Source organism: Hyla sarda, chromosome 7 (assembly GCF_029499605.1).
Source record: "Hyla sarda isolate aHylSar1 chromosome 7, aHylSar1.hap1, whole genome shotgun sequence".
Taxonomy (NCBI): domain Eukaryota; kingdom Metazoa; phylum Chordata; class Amphibia; order Anura; family Hylidae; genus Hyla; species Hyla sarda.
Genome location: NC_079195.1, coordinates 97,781,531 through 97,797,962, shown reverse-complemented (window position 1 = coordinate 97,797,962; position 16,432 = coordinate 97,781,531). Strand labels below are relative to the sequence as shown.

Here is a 16,432-nt window from a genome sequence, read left to right as displayed (position 1 = left end):
AAAGTTGGATGGGAAAATGAAGAAAAATTTTTTTTTTTTTTACTAAAATGCTGGTGTTACCCTACATTTTTCATTTTCACAAGGGAAAATAGGAAAAAAGCCCCCCAAAATTTGTAACCCCATTTCTTCTGAGTAAGAACATACCCCATAAGTGGATGTAAAGTGCTCTGCTGTGAAACTACAATGCTCAGAAGAGAAGGAGCGCCATTGGGATTTTGAAGAGAAAATTTGTCCGGAATTGAAGGCCACGTGTATTTACAAAGCCCCCATGATGCCAGAACAATGGTACCCCCTCCCCCACATGTGACCCCATTTTGGAAACTACAACCCTCATGGAATGTAATAAGGGGTACAGTGAGCATTTACGCCCCACAGGTGTCTGACAGATTTTTGGAACAGTGGTCCGTGAAAATGAAAAATTTAATTTTTCATTTGCACAGCCCACTGTTCAAAAGATCTGTCAAACGCCATTGGGGTGTAAATACTCACTGCACCCCTTATTAAATTCTGTGAGGGTTGTAGTTTCCAAAATGGGGTCACATGTGTGTGTGTGTGTGTGTGTGTGGGGGGGGGGGGGGGGGGTACCATTGTTCTGGCATCATGGGGGCTTTGTAAACACACGTGGCCTTCAATTCCGGACAAATTTTCTCTTCAAAATCCCAATGGCGCTCCTTCTCTTCTGGACCAGCGCTGAAATCCATTTACTTTAATGAGCCGACTAGAGTCAAACGGTGACTCCTCTCGGCTCATTTTTGACCCTTATCCAGTTTTGTGACTATGGTTTTAGGTCCGGTCAGGAAACCGCATCTGGGTCAAAAATTAGCCAAACGGAGTCACCGTTTGACTCCGGTCGGCTCATTAAAGTAAATGGAGTTCAGGACTGGTCCGACTGGGGTACGGGAGAGCCCAGTTTGCCCCTCCCCCAGCCGGATCCAGCACCCGTATCGTAAAAAGGTGTGAATGCATCCTTAGGGTAGGTTCACACCACGTTTTTGCAATACAGTTTTTATCAGGTTTTTTTATTTAAAAAAAAAAAAAAATTCTGCTGGGTTCACACTACGATTTGAACTACGGTTCCCGTATACGGCTGGGAGGAGGGGGCGGGGCTTAATCGCAGCACCCGCACTCAGCCGTATTCGGGAACCGTAGTTAATGTATGTCTATGAGCCAACCGGAGTGAACCGCAGCCTCCGGTCGGCTGCTTATTCGGCCGTATGCGGTTTCCCGACCGCAGGCAAAAACGTGGTCGACCACGTTTTTGCCTGCGGTCGGGAAACCGCATACGGCCGAAAAAGCAGCCGACCGGAGGCTGCGGTTCACTCCGGTCGGCTCATAGACATGCATTAAATACGGTTCCCGAATACGGCTGAGTGCGGGCGCCGCGATTAAGCCCTGCCCACCCCTCCTCCCAGCCGTATACAGGAACCGTAGTTCAAATTGTAGTGTGAACCCAGCCTTCCTCAAAACCTGACTTAACTGTATCAAAACGTGTGTACAAAGTTTTATCTGTATACGGTTGAAAACCGTATACGGTTTGAAAAATGATGTCCGGTTGCATCCGTTTTTTAAGAAAAAAAACCTATACGTTTTGAACTTTTCACTCCATTATGAATAAAGTTTCACTTGTTTGATTGCACAGTTTTTTTTCTTGGAATTTCAAAGTCAAAAACCGTATGGTAAAAACTGGATGGAACCGTACGCACATACAGGTCTGTACGGTTCCCATTGACTCCCATGTTAAAAACAACGTATGCGGGTCAATACGGTTTTTCACCTGGACCAAAAAAACGTGGTAGGCCACGGTTTTCTGTCCAGAAAAAAAAAAGTAAAAAACTGTGTGGTGTGAAAAACGGAGACAACCAAATACAATATGGTGCATACGGTTTTGAATGGAAAGTCTATGGCCACGGTTTGCTGTACGGTTGCATACCTTACGTTTAGTCAGGTTTTGAGGAATCCATTTTTTTTTAAATCAAAAACCTGGGAACTGCATTGCAAAAACGTGGTGTGAACCCGGCCTAAGGACAGCACATTTGTCCTCTGCCTGCTCCTAGAGACAAGGCGCTGAGGAGCATGTTATACACCGGTGTGAGGTGTACCGCGCGATTTTTGCATGGGTTCGGGAATTTCACCTCACACCGGCACATGACGTCACTGCCATCCCTCCGCTGTATCCCGCTCCTGCCTCCCTGCGTCCTGTCATTAGGGGGCGGGGCGTGACGTCACCCGGCGCTGTCGCATTGGCGGCTACATTCGGGCATTGGGACTGGGGGACATGAGCCCCCCTGGTGTCACCGCACACGTACCCTTATTATTGACGCCGCGGTAACGTAGCAGACAAGTGCAACCGATAGAGGAGGAGGAGGGGGCGGCAGCTGTCAGCGCTCACCAGTGACGCCCCCGGCACCTTTCTCGTTGCAGTGATGGGAGATCATGCGCAGCCCGCAGCGGCCTCGGCTCCCTATTTACACAACGGGTTCCATCCACCCGGTGCCCCGTTATTACTCGGTAACGGAGAGAGCAGCGATCATGGAGGCCTGCACCAGCGATCGCCCCCGGATCCTCTGCATCAAGGCTCCCCCGCCAAGAAGAGCAGAACCCGGAGGAGGGTGGACTCGGGCAGGAGGAGTAGACCCCGTAAGTGGTGGTCCTGTGCTGTGTTCTCGATGTCCGTGTTTCCCAACCACGGTGCCTCCAGCTGTGGCCAAACTACAACTCCCAGCATGCCCGGACAGCCTTCGGCTGTCCGGGCATGCTGGGAGTTGTAGTTTGGCCACAGCTGGAGGCCCCCTCGTTGGGAAACACTGCTCTATGTATTCATCTCCAGCATGACAGATGATCGGTGTGAACATGGCCATGAAGAGATGTACTGTGATCAGCCCAGAGGGACCCTTTAAATGCAGTGTTCTTCAACCTGTAGCTCCCAGCATGCCTTTGGCTGTCACCGCATCTCCGCCATTAAAGGGGTAGTCCAGTGGTGAAAAACGTATCCCCTATCCTAAGGATAGGGGATAAGTTTGATATCGCGGGGGTCCGACTGCTGGGGCCCCCTGTGATCTCTCTGTACGGGGGCCAGGCTCTCCGGCCAGATAGCGGGTGTCGACCCCCGCACGAAGCGGCGCCTGACACGCCCCCTCAATACATCTCTATGGCAGAGCCGGAGATTACCGAAGGCAGCGCTTCGGCTCTGCCATAGAGTTGTATTGAGGGGGCATGTCGGCCGCCGCTTCGTGCGGAGGTCGACATGCCCCCTTCCCGCGGGCTGTCGGGGCTCCGTACAGGAGATCGCAGGGGGCCCCAGTGGTCGGACCCCCCCGCGATCTCAAACTTATCCCCTATCCTTAGGATAGCGGATAAGTTGTTCACCACTGGGTCACCACTGGACTACTCCTTTAATGGTTATTTATGGAACATATGGGTAAATGAAGGTGATTGACCAAAAAATATTAGGAGAGGTTTATCTATGCCCAATATGCGGGCCGCCAGCTGTCTGGGCATGCTGGGAGTTGTAGTTTTGCAACAGCCGGAAGTCCGCAGCTTGGAGACCACCGATCTATAGTGTAGGCTGCGTCCGCAAAAATCGGTGCACATTGTGCCGAATTCATCAGAGTGGTACATGTGGCAGAGGCAATGTTGGAAACGCCTGTCACTGGAAAGGGACATATGTACATCAGAACTTCATAGAAAAATGGGGAAAGTTACAGCAGCGCCACCCGCGCTGCCCTGCTGGTACTGCCTGTTAGTGCGGGTGACGCTAAACAAAACGGTATTTACTTTGTTTTCCTAGGTGCAGATGTTCCCAATAGGTCACTTAAAAAATAATTTATGTAAATGAGGCTTGTTGTGTTCCCTAGCCCTGAGGTAAACTGGCTTGTCCCTAATTCACACTTTCTAATAAATATTCAGCTTATCCCCCTCCTGCACATAGATGGTACATGGTTACATAGTAACATAGTTCATAAGGTTGAAAAAAGAGCAGAGTCCATCAAGTTCAACCTATAACCCTACTGAGTCCCTACTGAGTTGATCCAGGGGAAAGCAAAAACCCTCATACTAGAGGTAAAAATTCCTTCCCGACTCCAAATATGGCATCAGAATAAATCCCTGGATCAACGTTCTGTCCCTATAAATCTAGTATACATAACCAGTGATGTGTGAGATCCTGGTGAGATCCTGTTTGTCATAGAGCCATCCGGGCTGGGGATCTGACTGTGCACCTGCAGGATCTTGGCACATAGCAACTACGTGCAGAAGAGGGAGAATTAAACCAACCGGGAAGAAGGACTGGTGCACCTTAGGGCTAGGAAACACCCCAAGTGCACCAAAGAGCCTCATTTGCATATTTAGTTTTTTTTAGCAATTTATTAGAAGGAGATGTCCGGCGCAGACTTTTCTATTCCGTCCTGCAAAAAAAGACAAATCAAACTTTCACTTACCTCCATATGTTGCCCCGGAACTCCGCAACAGCTGATCGGTCGGCCGGGCTGTCTGCTTCCTACTTCCTTTAACCCGGTACGTCACACGGTGCTTCAGGCTATCACCGGCCGCAGCGATGTCCCGCCTCTGCTGGTGATAGTGTCACTGACACTATCAAGCAGTACCACCAGGTTAGTGTGGGTGACATTGCGGTCAGTTCCCCTTTAAAGGTGCTCCCACACTACAATTATGTGTCAGGCTGGGTTCACATCACGTTTTTACCAATATGGGACCGCATACGGCTGGGGGGAGCTAAAACCTTGCTCTCCCGTATCCCTGCCGCATGACGAACGTATGTAATTAATTTCAAGGAGCCGACCGGAGTGAAACGCTTACTCCAGTCGGCTAGTTTTTGCCCCGTATGCGGTTTTCCACCAGACCTCAAACCGTTGTCGACTACGGTTTTAGGTGCGGTGGGAAAACCGCACACGGGGCAAAAATTAGCCGACTGGAGTCAGCGTTTCACTCCGGACGGCTCCTTGAAATTAATTACATACGGCAGGGATACGGGAGCACAAGGTTTTAGCTCCCCCCCAGCTGTATGCGGTCCCATATTGGTAAAAACGTGATGTGAACCCAGCCTCAGCAGGGAAATATTAAAACTGACCGCTGCCGTATCCCATTCATTTAAATGAGCCGGCCAGAGTCAGATAGTGACTGCTGTTGGCTCACTTTTGCACCGTATCAGTTTTACTGCCAGGTTTTCAGTCCTGCAACAAAACTGCATACGGTGCTAAAGTGAGCCGAAAGCAGTCACTATCTGACTCTGGCCGGCTCATTTAAATGAATGGGATACGGCAGCAGACGGTCATTAAATTTTCCTGCCGATGCTGCAGCCGTATCACGCAATCGTACAGTAAATGTAACCTAAAAGGGGTATTCTGAGATTCAACTTTTATTTATAAATTGTGCTCAGCCTGGTGAAAAAAAAGAATATACTCCACAGTATACACAGCACTTCATGAGTTCAGGGTCAACGTGTGGTCTTGCCCTCACAACCAAAGGCTAAAGGGGACACCAATGCGGACACCAGTACCACATATAGACCCCTAAAACAGGACGTGATGTGAAGAGTGACTCTCTCTATATGAATGGTGGCGGTGAGTGAAGAGAGTGAGTATTTGTTTTTATTCTTACTTTTTTTTCTACCAGGTTGAGCCCTCTGTATATATAAATGTTCCTTTACAGAATGCTAAAAGGAAGCCTGGCAATGGTTTTGGACTCAGTTTTGAAATTGATGACAGTGCTAAGTGAAAACAACTTAAAGAGACCCTGTCATTAAAAAAAAGAACATAAACTTTTCACATTGCTGAGACCCCCACCGATCAGAATAAATAGTGAGTTAAAGTCTTCTGTAGCGTGCTTTACTCCCCAGCTCTCAGAGATCATTGCCTTGCTGCCCAATAGACTTATAAGGGTGCGTTCCCACTTGGCGTATACACAGCGTACTTCACGCTGCACAAAATTTACAGCAGCAGCGGGAAATATGCTGTGTCAGCCCTATGTGTGCAGTGAGTTTTGGAGGCGGAGCCGCGCGTCACAGTTACGCTGGCACACGGCTCCGCGCTCCGCCTCCAAAACTCACTACACACATAGGGCTGCCGCCGGAAAGCCCTGTGTGTATAGTGAGGGAGGAATACACAGCATATTTCCCGTTACTGCCGTAAATTTTGCGCAGCGGGAAATACGCTGTGTATACGCCAGGTGGGAACACACCCTAAAAGAGCAGCAAAAGAAAGATCACTGAGAGCCAGGAAGTAAAGTGTACTACTGCACGCTTATCCCTGCTCCTTGTCCTAATGATCCTAAGCGGGCCCTCACTAGAGCTAGCCTCCGAGGCTGGGGGCCCTCACTAGAGCTAGCCTCCAAGGCTGGGGGCCCTCACTAGAGCTAGCCTCCGAGGCTGGGGGCCCTCACTAGAGCTAGCCTCCGAGGCTGGGGGCCCTCACTAGAGCTAGCCTCCGAGGCTGGGGGCCCTCACTAGAGCTAGCCTCCGAGGCTGGGGGCCCTCACTAGAGCTAGCCTCCGAGGCTGGGGGCCCTCACTAGAGCTAGCCTCCGAGGCTGGGGGCCCTCACTAGAGCTAGCCTCCGAGGCTGGGGGCCCTCACTAGAGCTAGCCTCCGAGGCTGGGGGCCCTCACTAGAGCTAGCCTCCGAGGCTGGGGGCCCTCACTAGAGCTAGCCTCCGAGGCTGGGGGCCCTCACTAGAGCTAGCCTCCGAGGCTGGGGGCCCTCACTAGAGCTAGCCTCCGAGGCTGGGGGCCCTCACTAGAGCTAGCCTCCGAGGCTGGGGGCCCTCACTAGAGCTATCCTCCGAGGCTGGGGGCCCTCACTAGAGCTAGCCTCCGAGGCTGGGGGCCCTCACTAGAGCTAGCCTCCGAGGCTGGGGGCCCTCACTAGAGCTAGTCTCCGAGGCTGGGGGCCCTCACTAGAGCTAGCCTCCGAGGCTGGGGGCCCTCACTAGAGCTAGCCTCAGAGGCTGGGGGCCCTCATGTGATGGATCCAGCTTCCTGTCAGTTTTTGTTTTCTTCTCCTATGAAGGAGCAGAAAAGATGAAAATGACAAGGTAGATGCTGTGTTCACACATAGTGTTCTATTACTGTTACCGCCACATTTTAAAGTAGGGATCGACCGATTATCGGTATGGCCGATATTATCGGCCGATAATCACGATTTTGGGCATTATCGGTATCGGCAATTATCTTGCCGATAATGCCCCGCCCGCACCGCGACCGCCACCCCCTCGACCCACCGCACCGCGTCGCACCCCCCACCGTGATGCTAGGCGGTATACCGGTATGGATTTTTCCCATACCGCTATACCGGTCGGGCCCCTCCCCCACCCTCCGAGTGAATAAAAAAATTAAACTTACCCGTAATGGGGGTGGTCCAGGCCATCCTTCCTTCATGTAGTGTCCGGGGGCGTTCCGGGTGGAGGGTGGTCCGGTCCGGGCTGTCCTTCTCCGGGGGTCATCTTCTCCACTCCGGGCAGGCTCCGGCCTAGTACGCTGCATAGACGCCGCTACGCCGTGACGTCAGGTGCGTCGCTGCGCACGGGCGTCACTGCGCAGCGACATCTATGCAGCGTACTAGGCCGGAGCCTGCCCGGAGTGGAGAAGAGGCCCGCCGGAGAAGGACAGCCCGGACCACCCTCCACCCGGAACGCCCCCGGACACTACAGGAACGATGGATGGATGGCCCGGATCACCCTGGCAGGTAGGGGAGAGAAGCGGGTGGTGGCGGCGGCGGCCTATGGCCCCGCAAAAGCCACTGCAGATCATTGATTTAAAGCGCCCGCTTTAAATCAATGATCTGCAGCGGTGTCGCAGGGGGTTAAATAGCCGAAAACTTATACCGGAATATCGGTATAAGTTATCGGCTATCGGCCCTAACCTGCACCGATTATCGGTATCGGCCCTAAAAAAACGATATCGGTCGATCCCTATTTTAAAGGCTATTTTCTGAAATCATGGTAAAATTTGCACCATGTAAAACACCAGAAGTCATCCTTCAAGGGGTACTCTGGTGGAAATTTTTTTTTTTTTTTTATCAACTGGTGCCAGAAAGTTAAACTGATTTCTAAATTAGTTCCATTTAAAAATCGTAATCCTTCCAGTACTTATCAGCTGCCTTATGCTCCACAGGAAGTTCTTTTCTTTTTGAATTTACTTTCTGTCTGACCACAGTGCTCTCTGCTGACACCTCTGTCCATGTCAGAAACTGTCCAGAGCAGGATAGGTTTCTTATGGGGATTTGCTCCTACTCTGGAGTAGGAGCAAATCCCCATAAGAAACCTATCCTGCTCTGGACAGTTTCTGACATGGACAGAGGTGTCAGCAGAGAGCACTGTGGTCAGACAGAAAAGAAATTCAAAAAGAAAATAACTTTCTCTGTAGCATACAGCAGCTGATGAGTACTGGTTAACAGATTTGTAAATTACTTCTATTTGAAAATCTTAAACTTTCTGGCACCAGTTGATTTTTAAAAATAGTTTTCCACCAGAGTACCCCTTTAAGGCCCATTTACACAGGCCGAACATCAGGTGAATAAGCATTCCTAAGAATTCTCGCTCAGTAATCAGCCTGTGTAAGGGTGGGTTCACACTACAATTGCACTGTATGGCTGCCGGATCTGGTTGGGGGGAGCGAAAACCGTGCGCTCATGTATCCCAGCCGGACCCGGACCCGGTCTGTATCTAATGCATTTCAATGAACCGACTGGAGTCAAATGGGGACTCCGGTTGGCACATTTTTGCCCCGTATCCGGTTCTCTGACCGGACCTAAAACCATGGTATGCTGCGGTTTTAGGTCCGGTGGCTATATACTGGGCAATAGATATCTGGGTATATACGACTACATACTGGGCAATAGATATCTGGGTATATACGACTATATACTGGGCACTAGATATCTGGGTATATACGACTATATACTGGGCATTAGATATATGGGTATATACGACTATATACTGGGCACTAAATATCTGGGTATATACGACTATATACTGGGTACTAAATATCTGGGTATATATACGACTATATACTGGGCACTAGATATCTGGGTATATACGACTATATACTGGGCACTAAATATCTGGGTATATATGACTATATGCTGGGCATTAAATATCTGGGTATATACGACTATATACTGGGTACTAAATATCTGGGTATATACGACTATATACTGGGCACTAGATATCTGGGTATATACGACTATATACTGGGCACTAGATATCTGGGTATATACGACTATATACTGGGCACTAGATATCTGGTTATATGTAGCTCTATACCGGGCACTAGATATCTGGGTATATGTAGCTATATACCGGGCACTAGATATCTGGGTATATACGACTATATACTGGGCACTAAATATCTGGGTATATATATACGACTAGATATCTGGGTATATGTAGCTATATACCGGGCACTAGATATCTGGGTATATGTAGCTATATACCGGGCACTAGATATCTGGGTATATGTAGCTATATACCGGGCACTAGATATCTGGGTATATATGACTAGATATCTGGGTATATACGACTATATACTGGGCACTAGATATATGGGTATATACCACTATATACTGGGCACTAAATATCTGGGTATATACGACTATATACTGGGTACTAAATATCTGGGTATATACGACTATATACTGGGCACTAAATATCTGGGTATATACGACTATATACTGGGCACTAGATATATGGGTATATACCACTATATACTGGGCACTAAATATCTGGGTATATACGACTATATACTGGGTACTAAATATCTGGGTATATACGACTATATACTGGGCACTAAATATCTGGGTATATACGACTATATACTGGGCACTAGATATCTGGGTATATACGACTATATACTGGGCACTAGATATCTGTGTATATACGACTATATACTGGGCACTAGATATCTGTGTATATACGACTATATACTGGGCACTAGATATCTGGATATATAAGACTATATACTGGGCACTAGATATCTGGGTATATACGACTATATACTGGGCACTAGATATCTGGGTATATGTAGCTATATACTGGGCACTAGATATCTGGGTATATGTAGCTATATACTGGGCACTAGATATCTGGGTATATGTAGCTATATACTGGGCACTAGATATCTGGGTATATGTAGCTATATACTGGGCACTAGATATCTGGGTATATGTAGCTATATACTGGGCACTAGATATCTGGGTATATACGACTATATACTGGGCATTAGATATATGGGTATATACGACTATATACTGGGCACTAAATATCTGGGTATATACGACTATATACTGGGTACTAAATATCTGGGTATATATACGACTATATACTGGGCACTAGATATCTGGGTATATACGACTATATACTGGGCACTAGATATCTGGGTATATATGACTATATACTGGGCATTAAATATCTGGGTATATACGACTATATACTGGGTACTAAATATCTGGGTATATACGACTATATACTGGGCACTAGATATCTGGGTATATACGACTATATACTGGGCACTAGATATCTGGGTATATACGACTATATACTGGGCACTAGATATCTGGTTATATGTAGCTCTATACCGGGCACTAGATATCTGGGTATATGTAGCTATATACCGGGCACTAGATATCTGGGTATATACGACTATATACTGGGCACTAAATATCTGGGTATATATATACGACTAGATATCTGGGTATATGTAGCTATATACCGGGCACTAGATATCTGGGTATATGTAGCTATATACCGGGCACTAGATATCTGGGTATATGTAGCTATATACCGGGCACTAGATATCTGGGTATATATGACTAGATATCTGGGTATATACGACTATATACTGGGCACTAGATATATGGGTATATACCACTATATACTGGGCACTAAATATCTGGGTATATACGACTATATACTGGGTACTAAATATCTGGGTATATACGACTATATACTGGGCACTAAATATCTGGGTATATACGACTATATACTGGGCACTAGATATCTGGGTATATACGACTATATACTGGGCACTAGATATCTGTGTATATACGACTATATACTGGGCACTAGATATCTGTGTATATACGACTATATACTGGGCACTAGATATCTGGATATATAAGACTATATACTGGGCACTAGATATCTGGGTATATACGACTATATACTGGGCACTAGATATCTGGGTATATGTAGCTATATACTGGGCACTAGATATCTGGGTATATGTAGCTATATACTGGGCACTAGATATCTGGGTATATGTAGCTATATACTGGGCACTAGATATCTGGGTATATGTAGCTATATACTGGGCACTAGATATCTGGGTATATACGACTATATACTGGGCACTAGATATCTGGGTATATGTAGCTATATACCGGGCACTAGATATCTGGGTATATGTAGCTATATACCGGGCACTAGATATCTGGGTATATGTAGCTATATACCGGGCACTAGATATCTGGGTATATATGACTAGATATCTGGGTATATACTACTATATACTGGGCACTAGATATATGGGTATATACCACTATATACTGGGCACTAAATATCTGGGTATATACGACTATATACTGGGTACTAAATATCTGGGTATATACGACTATATACTGGGCACTAAATATCTGGGTATATACGACTATATACTGGGCACTAGATATATGGGTATATACCACTATATACTGGGCACTAAATATCTGGGTATATACGACTATATACTGGGTACTAAATATCTGGGTATATACGACTATATACTGGGCACTAAATATCTGGGTATATACGACTATATACTGGGCACTAGATATCTGGGTATATACGACTATATACTGGGCACTAGATATCTGTGTATATACGACTATATACTGGGCACTAGATATCTGTGTATATACGACTATATACTGGGCACTAGATATCTGGATATATAAGACTATATACTGGGCACTAGATATCTGGGTATATACGACTATATACTGGGCACTAGATATCTGGGTATATGTAGCTATATACTGGGCACTAGATATCTGGGTATATGTAGCTATATACTGGGCACTAGATATCTGGGTATATGTAGCTATATACTGGGCACTAGATATCTGGGTATATGTAGCTATATACTGGGCACTAGATATCTGGGTATATGTAGCTATATACTGGGCACTAGATATCTGGGTATATACGACTATATACTGGGCATTAGATATATGGGTATATACGACTATATACTGGGCACTAAATATCTGGGTATATACGACTATATACTGGGTACTAAATATCTGGGTATATATACGACTATATACTGGGCACTAGATATCTGGGTATATACGACTATATACTGGGCACTAAATATCTGGGTATATATGACTATATACTGGGCATTAAATATCTGGGTATATACGACTATATACTGGGTACTAAATATCTGGGTATATACGACTATATACTGGGCACTAGATATCTGGGTATATACGACTATATACTGGGCACTAGATATCTGGGTATATACGACTATATACTGGGCACTAGATATCTGGTTATATGTAGCTCTATACCGGGCACTAGATATCTGGGTATATGTAGCTATATACCGGGCACTAGATATCTGGGTATATACGACTATATACTGGGCACTAAATATCTGGGTATATATATACGACTAGATATCTGGGTATATGTAGCTATATACCGGGCACTAGATATCTGGGTATATGTAGCTATATACCGGGCACTAGATATCTGGGTATATGTAGCTATATACCGGGCACTAGATATCTGGGTATATATGACTAGATATCTGGGTATATACGACTATATACTGGGCACTAGATATATGGGTATATACCACTATATACTGGGCACTAAATATCTGGGTATATACGACTATATACTGGGTACTAAATATCTGGGTATATACGACTATATACTGGGCACTAAATATCTGGGTATATACGACTATATACTGGGCACTAGATATCTGGGTATATACGACTATATACTGGGCACTAAATATCTGGGTATATATATACGACTAGATATCTGGGTATATGTAGCTATATACCGGGCACTAGATATCTGGGTATATGTAGCTATATACCGGGCACTAGATATCTGGGTATATACGACTATATACCGGGCATTAGATATCTGGGTATATGTAGCTATATACCGGGCACTAGATATCTGGGTATATGTAGCTATATACCAGGCACTAGATATCTGGGTATATGTAGCTATATACCGGGCACTAGATATCTGGGTATATGTAGCTATATACCGGGCACTAGATATCTGGGTATATACGACTATATACCGGGCACTAGATATCTGGGTATATGTAGCTATATACCGGGCACTAGATATCTGGGTATATGTAGCTATATACCGGGCACTAGATATCTGGGTATATGTAGCTATATACCGGGCACTAGATATCTGGGTATATATGACTAGATATCTGGGTATATACGACTATATACTGGGCACTAGATATATGGGTATATACCACTATATACTGGGCACTAAATATCTGGGTATATACGACTATATACTGGGTACTAAATATCTGGGTATATACGACTATATACTGGGCACTAAATATCTGGGTATATACGACTATATACTGGGCACTAGATATCTGGGTATATACGACTATATACTGGGCACTAAATATCTGGGTATATATATACGACTAGATATCTGGGTATATGTAGCTATATACCGGGCACTAGATATCTGGGTATATGTAGCTATATACCGGGCACTAGATATCTGGGTATATACGACTATATACCGGGCATTAGATATCTGGGTATATGTAGCTATATACCGGGCACTAGATATCTGGGTATATGTAGCTATATACCAGGCACTAGATATCTGGGTATATGTAGCTATATACCGGGCACTAGATATCTGGGTATATGTAGCTATATACCGGGCACTAGATATCTGGGTATATACGACTATATACCGGGCACTAGATATCTGGGTATATGTAGCTATATACCGGGCACTAGATATCTGGGTATATGTAGCTATATACCGGGCACTAGATATCTGGGTATATGTAGCTATATACCGGGCACTAGATATCTGGGTATATATGACTAGATATCTGGGTATATACGACTATATACTGGGCACTAGATATATGGGTATATACCACTATATACTGGGCACTAAATATCTGGGTATATACGACTATATACTGGGTACTAAATATCTGGGTATATACGACTATATACTGGGCACTAAATATCTGGGTATATACGACTATATACTGGGCACTAGATATCTGGGTATATACGACTATATACTGGGCACTAAATATCTGGGTATATATATACGACTAGATATCTGGGTATATGTAGCTATATACCGGGCACTAGATATCTGGGTATATGTAGCTATATACCGGGCACTAGATATCTGGGTATATACGACTATATACCGGGCATTAAATATCTGGGTATATGTAGCTATATACCGGGCACTAGATATCTGGGTATATGTAGCTATATACCAGGCACTAGATATCTGGGTATATGTAGCTATATACCGGGCACTAGATATCTGGGTATATGTAGCTATATACCGGGCACTAGATATCTGGGTATATACGACTATATACCGGGCACTAGATATCTGGGTATATGTAGCTATATACCGGGCACTAGATATCTGGGTATATGTAGCTATATACCGGGCACTAGATATCTGGGTATATGTAGCTATATACCGGGCACTAGATATCTGGGTATATGTAGCTATATACTGGGCACTAGATATCTGGGTATATACGACTATATACTGGGCATTAGATATCTGGGTATATGTAGCTATATACCCGGCACTAGATATCTGGGTATATGTAGCTATATACCAGGCACTAGATATCTGGGTATATGTAGCTATATACCGGGCACTAGATATCTGGGTATATATGACTAGATATCTGGGTATATACGACTATATACTGGGCACTAAATATCTGGGTATATATGACTATATACTGGGCATTAAATATCTGGGTATATACGACTATATACTGGGTACTAAATATCTGGGTATATACGACTATATACTGGGCACTAAATATCTGGGTATATACAACTATATACTGGGCACTAAATATCTGGGTATATACGACTATATACTGGGCACTAGATATCTGGGTATATACGACTATATACTGGGCACTAGATATCTGGGTATATACGACTATATACTGGGCACTAGATATCTGTGTATATACGACTATATACTGGGCACTAGATATCTGTGTATATACGACTATATACTGGGCACTAGATATCTGGGTATATGTAGCTATATACCGGGCACTAGATATCTGGGTATATGTAGCTATATACTGGGCACTAGATATCTGGGTATATGTAGCTATATACTGGGCACTAGATATCTGGGTATATGTAGCTATATACTGGGCACTAGATATCTGGGTATATACGACTATATACTGGGCACTAGATATCTGGGTATATGTAGCTATATACCGGGCACTAGATATCTGGGTATATGTAGCTATATACCGGGCACTAGATATCTGGGTATATGTAGCTATATACCGGGCACTAGATATCTGGATATATAAGACTATATACTGGGCACTAGATATCTGGGTATATACGACTATATACTGGGCACTAGATATCTGGGTATATGTAGCTATATACTGGGCACTAGATATCTGGGTATATGTAGCTATATACTGGGCACTAGATATCTGGGTATATACGACTATATACTGGGCACTAGATATCTGGGTATATGTAGCTATATACCGGGCACTAGATATCTGGGTATATGTAGCTATATACCGGGCACTAGATATCTGGGTATATGTAGCTATATACCGGGCACTAGATATCTGGGTATATGTAGCTATATACCGGGCACTAGATATCTGGGTATATGTAGCTATATACCGGGCACTAGATATCTGGGTATATGTAGCTATATACCGGGCACTAGATATCTGGGTATATGTAGCTATATACCGGGCACTAGATATCTGGGTATATACGACTATATACTGGGCACTAGATATCTGGGTATATGTAGCTATATACCGGGCACTAGATATCTGGGTATATGTAGCTATATACTGGGCACTAGATATCTGGGTATATACGACTATATACTGGGCACTAGATATCTGGGTATATGTAGCTATATACCGGGCACTAGATATCTGGGTATATGTAGCTATATACTGGGCACTAGATATCTGGGTATATACGACTATATACTGGGCACTAGATATCTGGGTATATGTAGCTATATACCGGGCACTAGATATCTGGGTATATGTAGCTATATACCGGGCACTAGATATCTGGATATATAAGACTATATACTGGGCACTAGATATCTGGGGTATATACGACTATATACTGGGCA

The 16,432-nt window shown here is 44.9% G+C and overlaps 1 protein-coding gene across 1 annotated transcript in view; it reads left to right on the top strand.

The window, feature by feature from the left end:
* The first annotated feature begins 2,180 nt into the window (after positions 1 to 2,180).
* The window catches only part of PANK1 (pantothenate kinase 1), a 66,702-nt gene continuing 52,450 nt past the window's right edge, over positions 2,181 to 16,432 (top strand). Inside the window, exon 1 of the mRNA XM_056530124.1 lies at positions 2,181 to 2,637. Within this exon, the coding sequence (XP_056386099.1) occupies positions 2,424 to 2,637 (214 nt within the window). The 5' untranslated portion in view covers positions 2,181 to 2,423. The remainder of the gene's footprint in view (positions 2,638 to 16,432) is intronic.